Source organism: Pseudorasbora parva, chromosome 20, assembly GCF_024679245.1.
Source record: "Pseudorasbora parva isolate DD20220531a chromosome 20, ASM2467924v1, whole genome shotgun sequence".
Classification (NCBI taxonomy): domain Eukaryota; kingdom Metazoa; phylum Chordata; class Actinopteri; order Cypriniformes; family Gobionidae; genus Pseudorasbora; species Pseudorasbora parva.
In genome coordinates, this window is record NC_090191.1 from 8,378,369 (window position 1) to 8,399,161 (window position 20,793).

The following is a 20,793-nucleotide window of genomic DNA, read 5'->3' on the forward strand; positions in this document are numbered from 1 at the left end:
TTTAAGAGGTGGTATTAACATTAAGTGACATGGCATCTGACGCACAGAAGCCAATGGCATGCCACTATTGGTATTGGGACATCTGGTTTTCATTGGCATGTGCCAATGGATAGTGGCATGTGTTACTGACATAATTGCGACACACTAATGCTGCGTTCACACCGCACGCGAATAAATCGCTCTATTCGCGCGAAGTTGGACACGTGAACATTTTGAATCCATTCGCATCATTCGCGCGTGGAATTCGCTTCATTCGCGTGTGACATTCACTACACAACAGACGCAAATTCGCGTCATGGGAGGGGGTTCTGCCAGGCAGCAGCAGTCGGCAGAAGGACTAGCCGAGTTAAGGCTGCTCTCACCGGTGTTGATGAGCGCTGAGCTCCGGTGATCGCCTGGGTCTCACACCTCCGAAAACACCAGATCAAATTTTCAAATAGGAGCTTTCTTAAAGGGGGGGTGAAATGCTGTTTCATGCATACTGATCTTTTTACACTGTTAAAGACTTGGAATCCCATACTAAACATAGACAAAGTTTCAAAAGTTAAGGTGGACGTTTGATGGGAGTATTTCTTTGTCAAAAATACTACTTCCGGTTAGTCATAAGTTTCGGCAAGTTTTTTGAGATCATGCGTCCCCTTTGACGTTAATGGGGGCGGAATTTCCTTGTATGGGCCTTACGGACAATTCTACCAGAAGCGCGTGAGAGAGAGAGAGGGAGAGAGCGAAAGTAACAGCCTACGCCAATCAAAGCGCTGGCTCGTAGGCTGCTGCACAGGTGATGTGCACATAACAATGTCACCAAAAAAGTGCGTTTTTGGTTGCCAGACCAAGACAGTCCTGCACAGATTCCCCAAAACCCCGCGTTAAGGCAACAGTGGATGTAATTTGCTTTTCCGGATCAGCAACTGAGTTGCGCGAATGTTTATATCTGTTCGCTGCATTTCGGTGCCGACTGTTTCATAAACAAGGCCCAGCTCGACGCCGGATTTTCCGATCGCCTAATGCTGAAGGATGGAGCAGTCCCAACGTTAGAAGGGTGAGTGAGACTGCTTCAAATGTCTGGTTTTTTTTTTAGTCTGCTTACTGTCTACACAAACCACGCGTAAACACACAAACACACGTGCACAACTGCACTTCCCACATGTACACCTTCAAAGACAAAAATACGACGATATAATTCAAGTATAAATATGTAAATAACACAAGCCGCTAAGCATATTATATAGTTAGTGTATAACTTGTACCACATAGAGACGTCCTGCTCTAGTCGTTTTTGCTGCTGCTCCTGTTCAACTGCAGCCTCTGGGTCTGATTCCGGATCATAGATGTATGGCTGTATCTGATTAAAAGCCATATTTTTATTTTCAATAAAGTTTTTTTCCCGCTGTTAGGGATGACGCACTCGACTCAACACAATAGCAGCGCGCTGCTGCACACGTCATTATTTAGCTCCGCTCACACGACACGCCCCCACCCGCTCGGCTTTTTTCGGAAAGACTCGGAACAGCGCATCTTTCTTATATAATTATTAAAAAAATAAAGACTTTTCGGAGATATACAGGATGCAATGCTACTCTATAGGTACTCAAGATTGACATGACACTGACTGAAACTGAGTGTTTCACCCCCCCTTTAATAAATAAATCACATATTTGAGCTATAAACAACTACATTCTCGCCTGAAAAACTATTAAAACTACATTTTGTGACAATACAGTAGTATTTTTAAATTACTCTGGCCTCGGGGTTTCCCCTATGGGTTTCCCATCCGGCACTTCAACACGTGACAGCAGTAAGCAGGCTCCTCATTGGTTAACGCGGCGCGAATATCCGCCAAAGTTCAAATTTTTCAACTTGAGCGATTCGCGTTCAATTCGCGTGATCCTTGCCGCCTCATTCGCGCGAATCGCGCCACCTCATTCACACGTATCGCGCCGCAGAATGCCTATTCGCGTCTCTGCATTGACTTAACATCATTCGCGTGCGGTGTGAACGCAGCATAACACCTGAATGACACAGAGTCGCGTTACATGTCGCCGTGTGTTGTGACGCCTCCAGCAGTGACTGACAGATTAATCGAGCAGATACCGACGTAATTGTGACAAAATCTATATAAATAGCATTATTTTGTGATATTTTAAACATCAATTAAACGTAATAAAGTCAGTAATATTTTTTTCAAACGTGTTTGTGTCACATCAGTGACTATGTTTACATGTGCACCAATAATGCAACTATTTATAACAAATAGAGTAAGGTCTTCATCTCAATAAGATGATTAAATGACATAGAACACTGTACTCCAGCTCACATGCAATTTTCATTATTCTGATTATTCACTAAGAAGTGGGGTTTTCAAATGGGCCCAGGGACCCCAGGGGTCTGAAATAAATAGGCAACAGGCAAAGCTAAATAAAAAGAGGCAAAGCTAAATAAACAGGCAAATCTAAATAAAAAGACAAAGCAAAATAATTGGTTAAAGTCATAAACAACTGCGTCAGGAACCTGTCTCTCTCTCCCTTTACCCTGCGGTAACGTAATTAGAAACAGCTATATCACGTAACGTTGGTGTGGACGGATATTAACGAGTAATCAAAGCTAATTATTTTCTGCTATCTACATTTAAATGTCCATTTTACATAACATGTTTAAAATGAAAACAAATCTCAATGTTTGTTGCTCTCTACACATAATATACACTATGATGAATTCTTTAAAGGTCCCGTTCTTCGCGTGTTTTCGAAGCTTTGATTCTCCGTCCTAAAAACGGCCTGATGATTTCCTTGTTCTATGAAGTCCCTCCTTCAGAAACACGTAACGAGTTCTGATTGGGTCAGCGCTTACCGTGTTGTGATTGGATAGCAGCTTAGCGCACTTTGCCCGGAAAGGTCCCGCCTCTTACCATAACGGGGAGATGCAAGTGCTGAATGCGTGCTCTTCTCCACGTGGGCGAGCAATGAGACCACGCCCCCTATTTTGCGTGTTCTTGTGGGTGGAGGGTTAGTCAATAACAAATGGCTCTAGTGACGTCATTACATCCCTGCACTTCCTGCTGTATTCCAAACCGGTGTCATGACAAATCCTGTCCCCCTGTGAAATCGTGTCCGCTGGTAGCGGTTTTAAATGCCTGATCAAAAGTTGTTATACATGGTTCTGGACAATCAATTGTTTAAAAATAACTAAATAATAAACGAAAAAACTATGAATTCAATGCCATACTAAGTACACACGCAAAACATTCATTTGAAACATTTGATTGATTGCTATAATGGGAGCAAAAACATGTTCTGAATTATATACTTATATAAGCACTTATAGCTTCAGTTATATACTACTAATATATGAAACATATGCTTTGTAAGACATTAAAGACTATTTTAACACAATTTAAACAGCAAAAATCAAAACGCAATTGTGTAAGATTTGTAATCAGGCTCTGAACTGATTACTTATAAAAATTTCTTTCAGCCAATAGAATCACTCTGGGGGTCCTTGCGGACACGATTTCACAGGGGGACAGGATTTGTCATGACACTGGCCGCTCGCTGTAGGCTTTGAAAGGGAACTTCTGTTAAATAAAATATCTCGCTTGGCTTTGAACTTTGAGCTTTATAATTTTACAGGTATTGTTTATGCTCTAACAGCAACATTACACACTAACTAAAGCTTGAAAGATGGAATCGCGAAGAACGGGACCTTTAAAGGTTCTTTAGTAATGTTTTTTTTTTCATGGGTGCTTAGGTGCGTACAAATTTGAATTTATTATATTATAGAATTATATGGACTCCTTATATTTGGTTTCCTTTTGGAGTCTCCAATGATCCTTGAAGCTTGCAGAAAATACAGTTTTGTGTAATGGTTACTTTAGTTATAGCAAATTGACAAAATTAATTTGTTTAATGAGATAAATGGCGAATGCTTAATTTCATAATAAGCATGTGATTAATAGCATATATATATATATATATATATATATATATATATATATATATATATATATATAATGGTGCACCTTTCGAGCCTCGATTTCACGATTTCATGATGCATACCTATGCACAATACAAGGAAATTTACAACCATGCTGAATTTCAGCCCATGCAGGCGCAAGCCCTAAAAATACAATGCATTAAAATGCAAGCATGATTAATGCGATGCATATTAAGTAACTTAGTGAAATTCAACAAGCTTTTTTGTTTCAAAAACATTTGCCATTATTTTACATCCATATAGACATATGAGTAGTTTTGATGTCAGTCAGCCATACTGAATATCATAGTGTTCCTAACTTATTATAAAACTATAAAGCTAACTTAAAATTCACAAAGGAAAAGTATTGTACCACCCACACGTTAAAATAAAAGTAACTTAGGTCAGTTTGATAGAATAGTGGATTTACTGACAGCCAACAACTAATCACTATAAGCTAACGTTACTGTGTGATCAGAAACAGAGTCGACTCGAGTCTTAACTTACCTTCCGGCGAATGCGTTTTTTACCAGATGGCCTAGGCTCTTCGTCTTCTGGGAAGGTAAATATTGATGGAATCGCGGTATCCTTCAAAGTGACCTTCTTCATTCCAAGGACATTCGGTTCGTAGTCTTCCTTCTTGAAATGGCGACTGCAAACCTTTTTCTTTTTATGTTTTTCAACATCGTCCTCTACAAACTTCGGGTGGTTGATAGCCCGCAGCCACTGTTTGCACCGCTCCAAATCTTTGGCAGGAAATTGATGGAAACGTACTACTTGTCCTTTCCTGGTTTTGGCTGTACATCCCATTGCAACGCAAGTTACCACCATTTTGATTGAAAATACAGTAGTGTTTCAATTAATGTATGAACTAACTCGTCACGGAGACTGACGAGAAAACGGCGCGGTTGTATAATTTATTCAGCTAGTGCCCGCCCCTCTGTATCCGGTAGGCGAGAATTGCATTCTGGGAGTTGTCGTCTTTTGAGCCAAACATCGCAGGGGATTTATGCTGCCTTCACGTGCTATCAGAATTATAGTACACACGAGTTTCCCAGTTGAAAAATGCACATGAACGGCATTTGAAGTCACTCACTCTATGCAATGAGCTCGTAATTACTATTTTGGAAATGGGAATTACGAAATTTACGTACGCGAAAGCAGCATTAGAGACTGATTCATCCATCAAGTCATTTGAAAATCATTAAACATTGTGGTGTGGTGATGTACAAAATATAATATGAGAAATTGAAGTTGTTTTCTTCTTCTTCTTCTTATTATTATTATTATTATTATTATTATTATTATTTTTATTATTATTATTATTATTTTCATTTGATGCATGTAGTAACGTGTAAGAGCAATTATGAAACTTTAAACCTGTTGTTGTCCTCCAAAACTAAATTATGAAACTTTAAAATAGCATAACTTTTTGCCTTTTGTTTGATTACAAACTCATGCTTGGTTGTAATGGTGCAAATGTACTTTTTGAAATGCAATCAAAAACTTTGTTTAAAAAGTGAATCCATTTTCAAAAATAAATAAATCCCTGACTTCAAACACGGGATTATTTTAAATTTATTGATTTATTTTGAGAACTCCCCCTAGAGGTTACTCTGGTTTCTGTATTACTGGCTTGAGATAAAAATATTATATAGAAATGTGATATTTTGAAAATGATTCTTGAGATAAGGGACAAAAACACAAAAGCTCTTTTTGTTAAAAAGTAAGAATGTCAATAAAATAAAAGTTACAGCTAAAGGAAATGTGTTTACTCAGTGCATTTCTAGTTTATACTTTTAAGTAATTTCATTAGTATTATTTTAAAAGCACACTTAATTTTACCGGTCCTCAACATGAGGTCACAATGTAAAACGGCCAAACAAAACATTGTGCTTTGTTTCATGTACATTGTTTCAAATGCAAAAAAATGAAGAAAAATGTTTTTAAGATATCAAAAGTAAATACTGATTTATATTTTTCCATTAAAGGGGGGGTGAAATGCTGTTTCATGCATACTGATCTTTTTACACTGTTAAAGACTTGGAATCCCATACTAAACATAGACAAAGTTTCAAAAGTTAAGGTGGACGTTTGATGGGAGTATTTCTTTGTCAAAAATACTACTTCCGGTTAGTCATAAGTTTCGGCAAGTTTTTTGAGATCATGCGTCCCCTTTGACGTTAATGGGGGCGGAATTTCCTTGTATGGGCCTTACGGACAATTCTACCGGAAGCGCGTGAGAGAGAGCGAGGGAGAGAGCGAAAGCAACAGCCTACGCCCATCAAAGCGCTGGCTCGTAGGCTGCCAGGTGATGTGCACATAACAATGTCGCCAAAAAAGTGGGTTTTTGGTTGCCAGACCAAGACAGTCCTGCACAGATTCCCCAAAACCCCGCGTTAAGGCAACAGTGGATGGAATTTGCTTTTCCGGATCAGCAATTGAGTTGCGCGAATGTTTATATCTGTTCGCTGCATTTCGGTGCCGACTGTTTCATAAACAAGGCCCAGCTTGACGCCGGCTTTTCCAATCGCCTAATGCTGAAGGATGGAGCAGTCCCAACGATAAAGGTCCCAACGTTAGAACCGCAGGCTGTGAGTAAGAGTGCTTCAAATGTCTGTGTTTTTGCCTATGCTCATCAAGTAGCCCAAACATGATCACGTATAGTTAATTGATCAATGGAGCATGCGATGTGTAGTGCGTGTACATTTGTTTAGCTGGCCACTATATGTGTAACTTTATGTTTGTGTATTGTAAAAGCACTCCAAACAACAATACACAAAGAGTCGGGAAATATGTTGAACTAAATAAGCGCGCTTCTTCATTCAAATGCGCTACTATTCCGTGTCTTTCTATGTAAACACTAACTTAGCCTGCCGTGCAAAACCAGTCCGCTTACTAACGTTACAATTGTCTACACAAACCACGCGTAAACACACACACACACGTGCACAACTGCACTTCCCACATGTACACCTTCAAAGACAAAAATACGACGATATAATTCAAGTATAAATATGTAAATAACACAAGCCGCTAAGCATATTATATAGTTAGTGTATAACTTGTACCACATAGAGACGTCCTGCTCTAGTCGTTTTTTCTGCTGCTCCTGTTCAACTGCAGCCTCTGGGTCTGATTCCGGATCATAGATGTATGGCTGTATCTGATTAAAAGCCATATTTTTATTTTGAATAAAGTTTTTTCCCGCTGTTAGGGATGACACAGCTTTACGACGCACTCAACACAATAACAGCGGCGCGCACACGTCATTATTTAGCTCCGCTCACACGACACGCCCCCACCCGCTCGGCTTTTTTCGGAAAGACTCGGAACAGCGCATCTTTCTTATATAATTATAAAAAAAATAAAGACTTTTCGGAGATATGCAGGATGCAATGCTACTCTATAGGTACTCAAGATTGACATGACACTGACTGAAACTGAGTGTTTCACCCCCCCTTTAAAATGGCTATCAAAGTTGTCGTCACTTTGCGTCGACTGCTTCAGGATGTTTTTATAGTTGTGAATAAATCAGGCAGTGTCTTGGGCAACTTTAACTTTGAAAAGCACAAATCTGGATCTCAAAGTAGGACACACACAGTCCTGAAAGTTATTGATTTTATAATATTTTAAACAAGCAATATTGAAGTCTCTGTGGTCACAGCTTTATCATGTGAACTTCACCATTGCAGTGGAATAGTTTCTGTGATAGTTGTGGGATAAATCTTGCCATTTTGATAAGTTTAGGCAGCTTTAAAAAACTAAATTGCTCCACAACACGTGATTAAGGTGAAAAGAAATATCCTTTTGGCAACTCCGTTCGGTTTTATGTGGGGAATTCTTCTGAAGCTGTTTCATGATTGTATGTATATTTGGTACATTTTAACTGTCAGGTGAAGGTTTTAGTTAAAGGGTTAGTTCACCCAAAAATTAAAATTAGATGTTTATCTGCTTACCCCTAGTGCATCCAGCATGTAGGTGTCTTTGTTTCTTCAGTAGAACACAAATGAAGATTTTTAACTCCAACCGTTGCTGTGTGCCAGTCATATAATGGTGTGAATAGGTAACAACTCTATGAGAGCAAAACAAACAAACAAAAAATTAGACAACATGCACAGAAACCCTGCTGCTCCTGACGACACATTGATGTCTTAAGACATGAACTGATCAGTTTCTGTGAGAAACACAACAGTTAATGTTATTTTTTTACCTCATATCCCTACGAGTGTCATCTAGTATTCCCATCCGCTATTAGTTCCATTTGATAAGGTCATATACATATATATATAGATAGATAGAAAGACAGACAGACAGACAGACAGACAGACAGACAGACAGACAGACAGACAGACAGACAGACAGACAGACAGACAGATAGATAGATAGATAGATAGATAGATAGATAGATAGATAGATAGATAGATAGATAGATGCCTCATTAGTGCCTGCGCGGATCGGTCGGATGGGGAATCTGCATAATATATTTCCATGATTGCGGAGCAGCAGGGTTTTTCTGCACGTTGTCTAAGCATGTTTTTTTTGTTTGTTTGTTTTGCTCTCATAGAGTTGTTACCTATTCACACCATTATATGACTGGCACACAGCAACGGTTGAAGTTAAAAAATCTTCATTTGTGTTCTACTGAAGAAACAAACACACTTACATGATGTACTGGGGGTAAGCAGATAAACATCTAATTTTAATTTTTGGGTGAACTAACCCTTTAATTTTCAAAGACATTTCTTATTATTTTTTTCCCCCAATTTATTGTGTAAAAATGTTAAAACATCAATGGAAATACTTGATATTATGTCTTAAAGGGATAGTTCACTTTAAAATGAAAATTCTGTTATCCTTTACTCACCCTCATGTTGTTTCAAACCTGTTTGAATTTCTTTCTTCAGCTGAACACAAGGGAAGATATTTTGAAGAATGTCAGTAACCAAACAGTTAACTGGAGCCATTGACTTCCATAGTAGGAAAAAAATAATACTATGGAAGTCAATGGCTCCAGTTAACTGTTTGGTAACATTGGTGATATATGTTAATATTAAAAGGAGGGAGAAGAATTCAATAATTTAGGAACTGGATCGTTCATAATAGTGTAAAAAAACAAAAAAACAAAAAAACAGACGGTATTAAGACTTACTGAACACCAGTATTATAACATAACTGAAGACTTTACACTGTTTTGATAGATTCAATTAAATCGGGGTGCTTTTAGTGTGTCTGACGGAGTTGACAGAGTTAGGAAGTGAATTTTATACCTTTGTCTACAAAAAAATATATTTTTAATAACGTAGTGTTAGTTTTTATTTTTTAACATCTAAAACATGTTTTGTCCCTTGAACTGTCTGGATGAGAGAATGCAACTCTCAATAACTCTCAATGTGATAATTAATTTACCATTGTGTTATTACATGTATTTTACCAATACATTCAACTCTGATTTTTGTCTTCTTTATTTTTTTAAATACATTTTATTCCCTACGTAAATTTCAATGCACTTTTGTTTTTGAAGACAGCAGTGTGTAATCAGGACTTTTATTTTGGTGTAGGGGTGTGACGTCATAAGGTCGCGACGCGCTGCTGCATCGGTCGTGATGTTGTGTTTCAGCTGAAGAAAGGTTTGAGTTTTGTTAAATCTCGATTTCTACAAATCATTGATAGCTAAACTGACTAATATATTAAGGGTTCGTATAGTTTACATTGTTATATTAATTTGTAGTGTTAGTTCTTTGTCTAATCAGGTCATTTAGGTCCATCACTGACTGATGAATAGAGATCGTTTTGTCAGAAATAGAAATCATGACAATACAATATTCTTTAACACTTGCATTTAAAACATAGTTCAGTAACGCTCAAAAGCTGAGCAAGCTTACCTACTAATAATATATTAGAATCAAACCGATGTCTAAAAAAAATAAAGGTTTTTGATGTGTGATGCACTTATTATTCCAAATAAAAAAGGAGCAAAGAAAGTAGTTATGTTTAAAAACCAAACGCTGCATCATTAAGACTTTGAAAATGAGGTAATCACAGAGGTGTTTAGTTCATATGAAAACTGCATCTAAGAAAGAAATTGATACCATTAAGTTGTTTTAAATAAATGGTTAGGGAAAATATTCCACATACAGCATTTTGTTTTAATAATCCAAACATTTTTTTTAGGTACACTTGACTGAATTAACGATAAATGCAGAGACCAATCGATTAGATCTCTTTTTGCTTAAATCTCTTCTCCTCCGTCTAAAATAGTTCAACTGTTTCCCTCAATTGAGTGGGAGGATTTTTGGGGGATTTTTTTAATCTGTATTTTGTAAAAAATAAAACCAAATTATCATTTAACATTGTTCACAGAATATATCCTGAGAAAAACACATTAGATATGAGATGTCTCAATGTCTAAGTGTTAAAATGAATTGAAACCTAGTCTTAAATCTGTTTACTTAATTCAAATGAATATGATTTTTTCCAAAAGAAAAATATATATTATTGATTTGTTTTTGTTACTGGTAAAATGTTATATCAATCAGACTAAATTAAGTAATTTAAAATACATTTTTGATCATTTTTCTACAGCCTTTAAAGTTTATTTATAATCTGTTAACGTGGTTTTAAAGGTTGAGCTGTATCTCTGATAAATTAATTTAACATGTTTGTGATGTACTTTAATTTTAAATTCATATTATTGTTGTGTTTCTAAACATTTGAAAATGTGTCAAGAACTTCACACAAATAGGAGATATTTTGTGTGGATTTATTTTTCTTTCTGTTAATTATTCTCATCTTAAACAAAACAGACAAAGAAAAACTCCTGGTGATGTGACTGAGATCCACGTGACACTATTATAAAGATGGCGTTTATTAAAGAGGTGAGTGAAGACTTGAATATGGAGTTTATTAAAGAGGAGAGTGAAGACATAAAGATTGAAGAAGTATTCAGAGTGAAACATGAAGAAACTGAGGGACAAATAAAAAAAGAGGAGAGTGAAGACCTGAAGATTGAAGAAACATTCAGAGTGAAAGATGAACAAACTGAGGAACAAAGAGAGAAAGAGGAGAACGAAGATCTTAAGATTGAAGAAACATTCAGTTTGAAACATGAAGAAACTAAGGAACAAAGAAAGAAAGAGGAGAATGTAGACGTGAAGATTAAAGAAACATTGAGAGTGAAAGATGAAGAAACTGAGAAGCAAACAGGTTTGTTTTATTCTCAAAGCTGAACTCAGTCGTTTGTTCCTTATTCAAATCTCCATCTTTACAGAAATGATGGATCTTTTTGAAGAATGTCCATAATATTCGCCTTTAGTATTTTCTATCTTAAAGAGATAGTTTACCCAAAAATGAAAATTTGATGTTTATCTGCTTATCTGGGCATCCCAAATGTAAGTGTGTTTGTTTCTTCTGTAGAACACAAATGAAGATTTTTAACTCCAACCATTGCTGTGTGCCAGTCGTATAATGCATGTCAATTAGGGCTGTGACGGTTGCAGTTTTTTTACAACCGCAATGGTCTAGGGCTGTGCTGCTGAACCATGAACAGCACCACAGCGGTGGTCAGCCAAACATTTTTTATATATATTTTTGTATATGAAGCACAACAGGTTTTTTTTTTTTACCTGTGAATAGGGCTGGGCGATTAATCGATTTTATCGATTAATTTGAGTTTGTAGTTTCATGTTGATTTTTGTGAATGAAAATCGGTTTTCTTCTTTAAAATCCGCCGACGCTTCCTCTGGGCTCCCGTAATGGCTCAGCCCTCCCCCGCACGTTTGCCACAGAGTTACACAAACAACAAGGATAGCGTCTAATAAGTGTCATTGGTTCAGAATTTTACAGATCTATTAACAATACCCCGCTGCAAAGTGTGTTTGAAGTCTAAACGGAACTGCGCTCATTTGAGCTGCCCGGACAACGAATGCAGCGCGAGCTCATACACGGGCCGATCTCGTGACAGACACAATACACAGCGCTGGAGATCCAGTGAGAGAGCGTTTAAATTCACCACAGAATTAATAACATCGCTACTGTCATCTAGTGGAAGCGTTCGGCGCAGAATTCTGTTATGAACCACAGATATCAGATCAAACAGAGCTGACATGAGCGAAGGTCAGGGGTTTCAGTCACAAATCACCAACATTCACCATGATTTACTGTAGTAAAACCACATGGATTTAATGTTGTTGTCATTATTTATCTTAGGATTCGTACAACCTTTTGAGATTGAAATTCAAGCACTTTCCAATGGTTTCGTAGGCTACACTTATTTGTACATGTAGCCTACTGCACTTATTTCCAGCACTTCAAAGCTCTAAATATCTAAAATATGCTATTTTTGGTGTGATGGTTTGTAAAACTAAAAGTTTAAAGGGGTCTTGTGAAAGAAATAGTATTTTAGTTAATTTTTTTAATGTTTAAACCATTTTGTGGCAAACAAGCATTTTTTATTAAAAAAAGATATGCAGTGCCCAGCCCACCACTATAACCAGCAGAAGAGCACTTATTGATTTATTAGCCATTTCCACTCCCTAATATATGGAGAAAAATACAAAGTCACCAGGTCTCATGAAAAAACTAAATTACACAAAAAGCAAGTAAAGCGCTCATTTTATAATAACTGAAGCTGTCGGTCAGTTCAGTGTGAGAATATTGAAGAACAATGGTAATCTATATTTAATAATATCATTAGCATATTATTAAATAGCATAACATTTCAATTTTCCCTATACTTTTTTGCACATTACTGTTGTTAATAAAAGTTAATTTGATCTGCATATCAATTAATAAACCTTTATGTATACTGTATATTGCAAAAAATATGGTGCCCATTTATACTGTGGAATGGTCTGGGTTATTCACATGCTGAAAGTTTTGCACCCCAGGTAGGCACTCTACCAAGCCTCAAATATTTTACCTAAACAAAATAAAGTTAAAACTTGTTTTGAACAATTTCTATGTCATGCAGATTGATTTTAAGTAGGAGAGAAAAAAAATTAAAATCGCAAATCTAATTTTTTGGCCAAAAATCTGGGATTTTTTTTTTGGGCCATATCGCCCAGCCCTAATATGGTCTAGTAAACATGTTATTAGTTTTAATGTTTTACATCTCTAAATGTCTCTAAAAATCTTTTGATACCGGTTGCTTTGTGATACTAAACTCTTTCTTTTTTCACCTTAGACCTGATGCCATTGAAAGAGGACAGGAAACATCATAATTTCATAACTGAAGAAAAATCTTTTAGTTCCTCGCAGACTGAAAACACTACCTCACAAAAAAGGGCTCAAAAGACAGGAACTATTGGTGATTTCACCTGCCATCTGTGTGGACTACGTTTCAAAAAGCATGGAAACCTTGAAGTCCACATGAGAGTTCACTCTGGAAGGAAGCTTTACCCATGCCAACAGTGTGGAGTAACTTTCAATCAACAAGGAAACCTTAAAGTCCATATGAGAATTCACACTGGAGAGAAGCCTTTCACCTGCCAACAGTGTGGAAAGAGTTTCAGGCAAAACGGAAACCTTAACAAACACATGCAAACTCACACTGGAGAGAGCCCTTACACCTGCCAACAGTGTGGAAAGAGTTTCAGGCAAAAAGACAACCTTATTAAACACATAAGAAATCACATTGGAGAGAATCCTTTCACCTGCCAACAGTGTGGAATGAGTTTTGAGCAAAAAGAAAACCTTATTAAACACATGAAAACTCACACTGGAGAAAAGCCTTATACCTGCCAACATTGTGGAATGAGCTTTGGGCAAAAAGAAACCTTTAACAAACACACGAGAATTCACACTGTAGAGAGCTCTTTCACCTGCCAACAGTGTGGAAAGAGTTTCACTCAAAAAGGAAACCTTAAGAAACACATGAGAACTCACACTGGAGAGAGTTCTTTCAGTTGCCAACAGTGTGGAACAACTTTCACTCAGAAAGGAAATCTTATTAAACACATGAACATTCACAATGGAAATAACCCTTTCACCTGCCCTCACTGTGGAGACAGTTTCAGTCAAGATGGAAACCTTACAGTCCACATGAGAATTCATTCCGGAGAGAAGTAGAATAAAATAAACATTTGTACTTTCCAAAGGCGTTCATATGTAAAACTGATTAAGAAGCTGTACATACCCCCTTGATGTACATGAGTGTTTATGCACACTCAAGCGTGTCAGACTGACTTTGCATTCTAACAAGCTCATGAGATCATGGTAGATGCCAGTGAAGCATGTGTCAATGCATAAACAACCCGCACCCGACCGACATTTTCAGCTAACCCGCCCGCAATTCGGGCGGCAAAAAAGAAAATATTGTGACGTTACCCGACCTGCTTCCTAACCCGCATTTTTTAAATGTAGTAAATGCTCCCTGGCATAATATCCATTAATCCAGCCTGTGGAGGAGAAATGTTTCAGGCCCTGAAATGCGATTAGAGGTGCGGCGAGAGCAGGCAGTTTTTGAGGCGGCCCATCATTGTCCATTTCAGCTGTCTAGATGCATATTATTGATGAACGCGACCCTGCTTGTAGATTTGATCTAGCCTGACAAGCCAGACCCACATCAAGATGTTTGGTCTGGAAACTCACCATAGACAGGGCTCAATCCGAGGGGCGGGATAAACGGTTGTCTTTCAAACTCCCTCTGCACGCGATAGGAGAGCGCAACCAACCAGAGCAACGAAGGTGAAGCGGAGCTCGTTGATAGATTAAAAATTCACCGTATCCAGTCAGCAAAACTCAAACACATCTTCCCTTCTTAAGAATGACTTCAGTGCCATTCTTTGTTCTTTTCTCAGAGAAAAGCTTAACTCCAAGTCTTCCAGAATCGCGGTCAAAGCTGATTTGAAAGACTGCTGTTCGCCAGTGTCTGTGTTCACTAGAAGCACGCAAACGCAACTCGGCCGTCGTCATTATGGCTCCGCCCACCGACTCTATACACGATGTGATTGGCCCGGCAAGAGTTAGGCGAATACAGCTCAGAAGGGTATTGAGAGTTGCTAGATGACACCCGCAGGCAGATTAGATTTGCTGCTGCTAGGGTGTGTCTAGATTTCTAGGCTAGATTTTATCAGCAAGCTGGTCAACTGAGAGAGAGCCCACTTTTCGAAAAGTGTGCAAGCCCTTAGGAGCACAAAGTCGCAAACTGTTATTTATATAGCCTAGTGTTATGTAATAAAGGCTTGATTTATTCATTTATTTCATTTTGTTTTATTAACAATTAAGATGCTGCGTGTGTTTATCCAGTCTAATCGAAGTGTGTGTCTCTTCCCCGACTTTCCCAACAAAAATCCCTCCCCTGGAATGTATATGCTAAAATGAGTTTTATGCATGTTTTTTTGCGTGCATATGATACGCACTTTATGCTGTATTATACGCACAAACCACCCACCCCCATCCTACCCAAGAGCGTGTCATATACACACCATAAAGTGCGCATCATATGCATGCCAAAACTCATTTTGGCGTATATATTCCACAAGATTGCACACTAGTACTATACGGATTACCATGTGATCGTTTTGTACATTACTGAGCTAGGCTGTATGCGTTTAAAAAAAGATAGTCTATTAAAAAGGTACAATTGCTCAGTTTGATGTGTTGGGAAATCGGGCATTTTGTCCTACGTCATCTGTATTTCAAATGACCCGACCCGCTCGTTTTGGATGAATCCACGCATCACTGGTAAGATGCATATCTTGTAACAGAAAGATCTGTAAGTGATATGAAACAGGTATATGTGTGATAAATACTTTAGACTTTAGATTAGGGGAAGCAGAAAGCTTTGTAATGATTTATTCATGTTTTACACATCATGTATAACAGGTGTTGAACCCTGTTGGTACAGACAGCTGTCTTTTCTTTTTCATGGATTTCTTTAACCTCTGTGCACCTGATTTGAGCTTCAATGGAAGGTAAAAACTGTTCACATTATCACTAGATGCCACACTGAACTCAAGTCTGTGCTGATAAGTGAAATGATTTACATTAAACAGCTGGAATCCCCTGACCACAAGTCTTATAAATGTTTATCGACTTGAAAACAAATAAATTAGTCCTTTTAAACACTACTTTAACATACTTGCATACAAGGGTGTAATGTAACAATGTAATAATACTTTGTTACAGTTTTTTTTTCTCCTGAAGAATCTGTACTTGAGTTTTTATATTTCTGTCAACATTTACTTTACATTTCCTAAATAAAATTTCCTTAAAGCATATTTGTTGTTTACTACAAAATTAATTCATAACATTCATTCATAGCGAGTGCAAGCAAATATGTGGAAACAACTGCGGTTGATTTCATTTTCTGGGTTGTGTCCATTGCTCTAGCCGCTGACACGTACACAACAAATGGTAAATGGACTGCATTTATATAGCGCTTTTAACAGACACTATGGCCATCCAAAGCGCTTTACATTTTGCCTCACATTCACCCATTCATACACCGACAGCAATGTCAGCCATGTAAGGCACCATCCAGCTCGTCGGGAGCAGCTGGGGTTAGGTGTCTTGCTCTTGGACACTTGGTCAGGTGGAACTGGGGATTGAACCACCAACCTTTCGGTTTGTAGACAACCTACATGAGCCACTGCCGCCCCAAACACAACAAACACAGACGGGTTTCCAGACAGGATGTTTTCACTGTTGCAAATTGCATCTGTTGCTCCCTATAGATCTATTTTCTATCTTTGTTGCCGTTTATTTTGCTTAATATAATTTAATCACCACAATACACAGATCAGGCATAACATTATTATAAGTGAACATTTCGTCCTCAAAGTTGATTTTTTTAGAAGCAGGAAAAATGGGCGAGCGTAGGATCTGAGCGAGATTTTGGCCAGGTCAGAGCATCTCCAAAATTGCAGCTCTTCTGGGGCGTTCCCGGTCTGCAGTGGTCAGGACCTATCAAAATTGCTCCAAGGAAGGAACAGTGGTGAACCGGGTCATGGGCGGCCAAGGCTCATTGATCTAACAGATGAGCTACTGTAGCTTCTGATAGAATGGTGTCAGAATACAACAAACAACAGTCTGTGTACCATTCTGCTTTGAATACTGCATGGAAAAACATTCAAGCATTATTGGTAACACTGCAACTAATACTAAATCGCTGTTTAAGACTGTTGACAATCTTCTTAACCAACTACGCCCATTGTTCACTCCTCTGTTGACCAGTGTAATAAGTTTCTTTATTATTTTACTGGTAAGATAATTTTGTTTGTTTGTTTTGCTCTCATAGAGGTGTTACCTATTCACACCATTATATGACTGGCACACAGCAACGGTTGGAGTTAAAAATCTTCATTTGTGTTCTACTGAAGAAACAATCACACCTACATGTTGATGCACTGGGGGTAAGCAGATAAACATAAATTCTTCATTTTTGGGTGAACTAACCCTTTAACAAAAACCTTCACCTGACAGTTAAAATGTACCAAATATACATACAATCATGAAACAGCTTCAGAAGAATTCCCCACATAAAACCGAACGGAGTTGCCAAAAGGATATTTCTTTTCACCTTAATCACGTGTTGTGGAGCAATTTAGTTTTTTAAAGCTGCCTAAACTTATCAAAATGGCAAGATTTATCCCGCAACTATCACAGAAACTATTCCACTGCAATGGCAGAGTTGACATGATAAAGCTGTGACCACAGATACTTCAATATTACTTGTTTAAAATATTATAAAATCATCAATAACTTCAAGGACTGTGTGTGTCCTACTTTGAGATCAACAATGAGAAGGAAATGTTGTGGACCAGTAAAATTCAGTAACGTGTGCTTTTAAAATAATACTAATGAAATTACTTAAAAGTATAAACTAGAAATGCCCCGAGAGTAAACACATTTCCTTTAGTACTTGTAAGTACTTTTTAACAAAAAGAGCTTTTGTGTTTTGTCCCTTATCTCAAGAATAATTTTCAAAATATCACATTTCTATATAATATTTTTATCTCAAGTCAGTAATACAGAAACCAGAGTAACCTCTAGGGGGAGTTCTCAAAATAAATCAATAAATTTAAAATAATCCCGTGTTTGAAGTCAGGGATTTATTTTTCTTTGAAAATGGATTCACTTTTTCAACAAAGTTTTTGATTGCATTTCAAAAAAATACATTTGCACCATTACAACCAAGCATGAGTTTGTAATCAAACAAAAGGCAGCTAATTAAAGTTATGCTATTTTAAAGTTTCATAATTTTGTTTTGGAGAACAACAACAGGTTTAGGCTACATGCAAATGTAAATAATAATGTAAATAATAATAATAATAATAATAATAATAATAATAAAACAGCTTCATTTTCTCATATTAGATATATTGCACATCACCACACCACAATGTTCAATGATTTTCAAATGACTTGATGGATGAATCAGTCTCTAATGCTGCTTTCGTGTACGGAAATTTGGTAATTCCCATTTCCAAAAAAGTAATTACGAGCTCATTGCATAGAGTGAGTGACTTCAAATGCCGTTCATGTGCATTTTTCAACTGGGAAACTCGTATGTACTATAATTCTGATAGCACGTGAAGGCAGCATAAATCCCCTGCGATGTTTGGCTCAAGAGACGACAACTCCCAGAATGCAATTCGCGCCTACCGGATACAGAGGGGCGGGCACTAGCTGAATAAATTATACAACCGCGCCGTTTTCTCGTCAGTCTCCGTGACGAGTTAGTTCATACATTAATTTAAACACTACTGTATTTTCAATCGAAATGGTACTAAATTGCGTTGTACCGGGATGTACAGCCAAAACCAGGAAAGGACAAGTGGTAAGTTTCCATCATTTTCCTGCCAAAGATTTGGAGCGGTGCAAACAGTGGCTGCGGGCTATCAACCACCCGAAGTTTGTAGAGGACGATGTTGAAAAACATAAAACCAAAAGGGTTTGCAGTCGCCATTTCAAGAAGGAAGACTACGAACCGAATGTCCTTGGAATGAGGAGGATCACTTTGAAGGATACCGCGATTCCATCAATATTTACCTTCCCAGAAGACGAAGAGCCTAGGCCATCTGGTAAAAAACGCATTCGCCGGAAGGTAAGTTAAGACTCGAGTCGACTCTGTTTCTGATCACACAGTAGCTTATAGTGATTAGTTGTTGGCTGTCAGTTAATCCACTATTCTATCAAACTGACCTACTTTTATTTCAATGTGTAGCCTACCCTTGGTGGTGGCACATACTTTTCCTTTGTGAATTTTAAATTAGCTTTATAGTTTTATAACAAGTTAGGAAAACTATTGATATTCATATTCAGCATTGCTGACTGACATCATAACCACTCATATGTCTATGGATGTAAAATAATGCCAAATGTTTTTGAGACAAAAAAGCTTTTTGAAGTTACTTGAAATAATATGCATCGCATTATGCTTGCATTTTAATGCATTGTATTTTTAGGGCTTGTGCCTGCATGGGCTGAAATTCAACATGGTTGTAAATTTCCTTGTATTGTGCATAGGTATGCATCATGAAATCGAGGCTCGAAACGTGCACAATAATGTCCATAGAAAGTAAGTTCGTGGGTTTTGTGAATTTAAAGGGTTAGTTCACCCAAAAATATATTTTTTTATGTTTATCTGCTTACCCCCAGTGCATCAACATGTAGGTGTGTTTGTTTCTTCAGTAGAACACAAATGAAGATTTTTAACTCAACCGTTGCTGTGTGCCAGTCATATAATGGTGTGAATAGGTAACAACTCTATGAGAGCAAAACAAACAAAACATGCTTAGACAACATGCACAGAAACCCTGCTGCTCCTGACGACACATTGATGTATTCAGACATGAACCGATTTGTTTCTGTGAGAAACCGAACAGTTAATGTTATTTTTTTACCACATATCCCTACGAGTGATGTTGAGAAACACAACAGTATTTATGTTTTTTTATACCTCACATCCCGACGAGTGTCATCTAGTATTCTCATCCGCCATTTCTTCCGTCTGATAAGGTCAAACTGGCACGATCATATATGCCTCATTCAACCGATCAATATGATCGATTGGATCTCACAACTCCAAAAATTGCAGATCCAATTTTCAAATAAGTGCTAGTGTTGTGATCTGACACCCAGTAGAAAGTAACACGATTTACTGAATGGAGTAATCTGAATGGAGTAACTGACAGCCGCAGCGGTGGGAAGCATGTATGCAACTTGAATTTAATGATTTAAATATTCATCTGTACCTCACATTAAACTATGGGGTGGCTTTAGAACGCTTATAAGATTAGGGCTGCACTGCAGCTATCGATTGTTTTTGTAATCGATTAATCTACCACTTAATCGATCGATTAATCGGATAATAATTACTTTTTCTTTATTAAAGAGCAATAAGAGACAATAAGACGGGTATCTTAAAATTAACATCTAATTTGTTTTCTTTTTAGAAAAATTAAGTTTTATTGCTGAAATTGCATACATTAATAACTGTGAAGCTAAACAATTTTAATGCATACAATTGCCATATTATATTAAATAAAAATCTATTTCAAATTACTTTAACATTTAAACATAGTTCAATCTAAAACTAAACCTACAACCAATAAATCTTAATAGTAGTAATATAAATAACAATAATGCCAATATAAATATAAATATTCTATAAATTCTATATAATATAAATATTCTAATATTCTATAAATATTCTATAAATAATATAAATAACTAAACATTGTATTTATGTTGTGCAACTTAACTTTCATGTTTCAGCTTCAGCTCAGGCATGACATAAGCATTTACTGTCTTATTTACTCCTTTACTGAAGCAACATATTGGACAGGTTAACTTGTAACAAGAGATGCGCGGATCAGC

At 37.3% G+C, this 20,793-nt stretch overlaps 3 protein-coding genes across 9 annotated transcripts in view; 2 read left to right on the forward strand and 1 right to left on the reverse strand.

Annotated features, from left to right (window-relative positions):
• Positions 1 to 20,793, forward strand: part of LOC137049384 (THAP domain-containing protein 5-like) — a 163,647-nt gene that overhangs the window by 122,682 nt on the left and 20,172 nt on the right. The window contains exon 1 of one of the 3 annotated variants that reach the window (XR_010899576.1): positions 18,569 to 19,018. The exons of 1 other annotated variant lie outside the window; for it this stretch is intronic. Coding sequence is in view for 1 of the 2 variants with exons in the window: in XM_067427935.1 (XP_067284036.1) it covers positions 18,695 to 19,018 (324 nt within the window). In the remaining variant the exon portion in view is untranslated. Of the gene's footprint in view, positions 1 to 18,568; positions 19,019 to 20,793 lie in introns of those variants that run through there. One more of the 3 variants, XM_067427935.1, reaches the window with a different exon arrangement.
• The window catches only part of LOC137049385 (THAP domain-containing protein 5-like), a 74,074-nt gene that overhangs the window by 19,991 nt on the left and 33,290 nt on the right, over positions 1 to 20,793 (reverse strand). Inside the window, exon 1 of one of the 4 annotated variants that reach the window (XR_010899577.1) lies at positions 4,477 to 4,935. The exons of 1 other annotated variant lie outside the window; for it this stretch is intronic. Coding sequence is in view for 1 of the 3 variants with exons in the window: in XM_067427937.1 (XP_067284038.1) it covers positions 4,477 to 4,800 (324 nt within the window). In the remaining 2 variants the exon portion in view is untranslated. Of the gene's footprint in view, positions 1 to 4,476; positions 4,936 to 20,793 lie in introns of those variants that run through there. 2 more of the 4 variants (XM_067427937.1, XM_067427938.1) reach the window with 2 other exon arrangements.
• LOC137049294 (zinc finger protein OZF-like) lies at positions 9,514 to 16,188 on the forward strand. Of its 2 annotated transcripts, XM_067427800.1 has the most exons (4): positions 9,514 to 9,599; positions 10,776 to 10,847; positions 10,884 to 11,175; positions 13,154 to 16,188. In XM_067427800.1, exons 2-4 carry the CDS (start codon positions 10,830 to 10,832, stop codon positions 14,035 to 14,037), a joined length of 1,194 nt encoding a protein of 397 aa, XP_067283901.1. In that variant the 5' UTR covers positions 9,514 to 9,599; positions 10,776 to 10,829; the 3' UTR covers positions 14,038 to 16,188. The 2 variants fall into 2 exon arrangements, with proteins under 2 accessions (XP_067283901.1, XP_067283900.1); XM_067427799.1 differs by having other exon boundaries at positions 9,522 to 9,599; positions 10,776 to 11,175.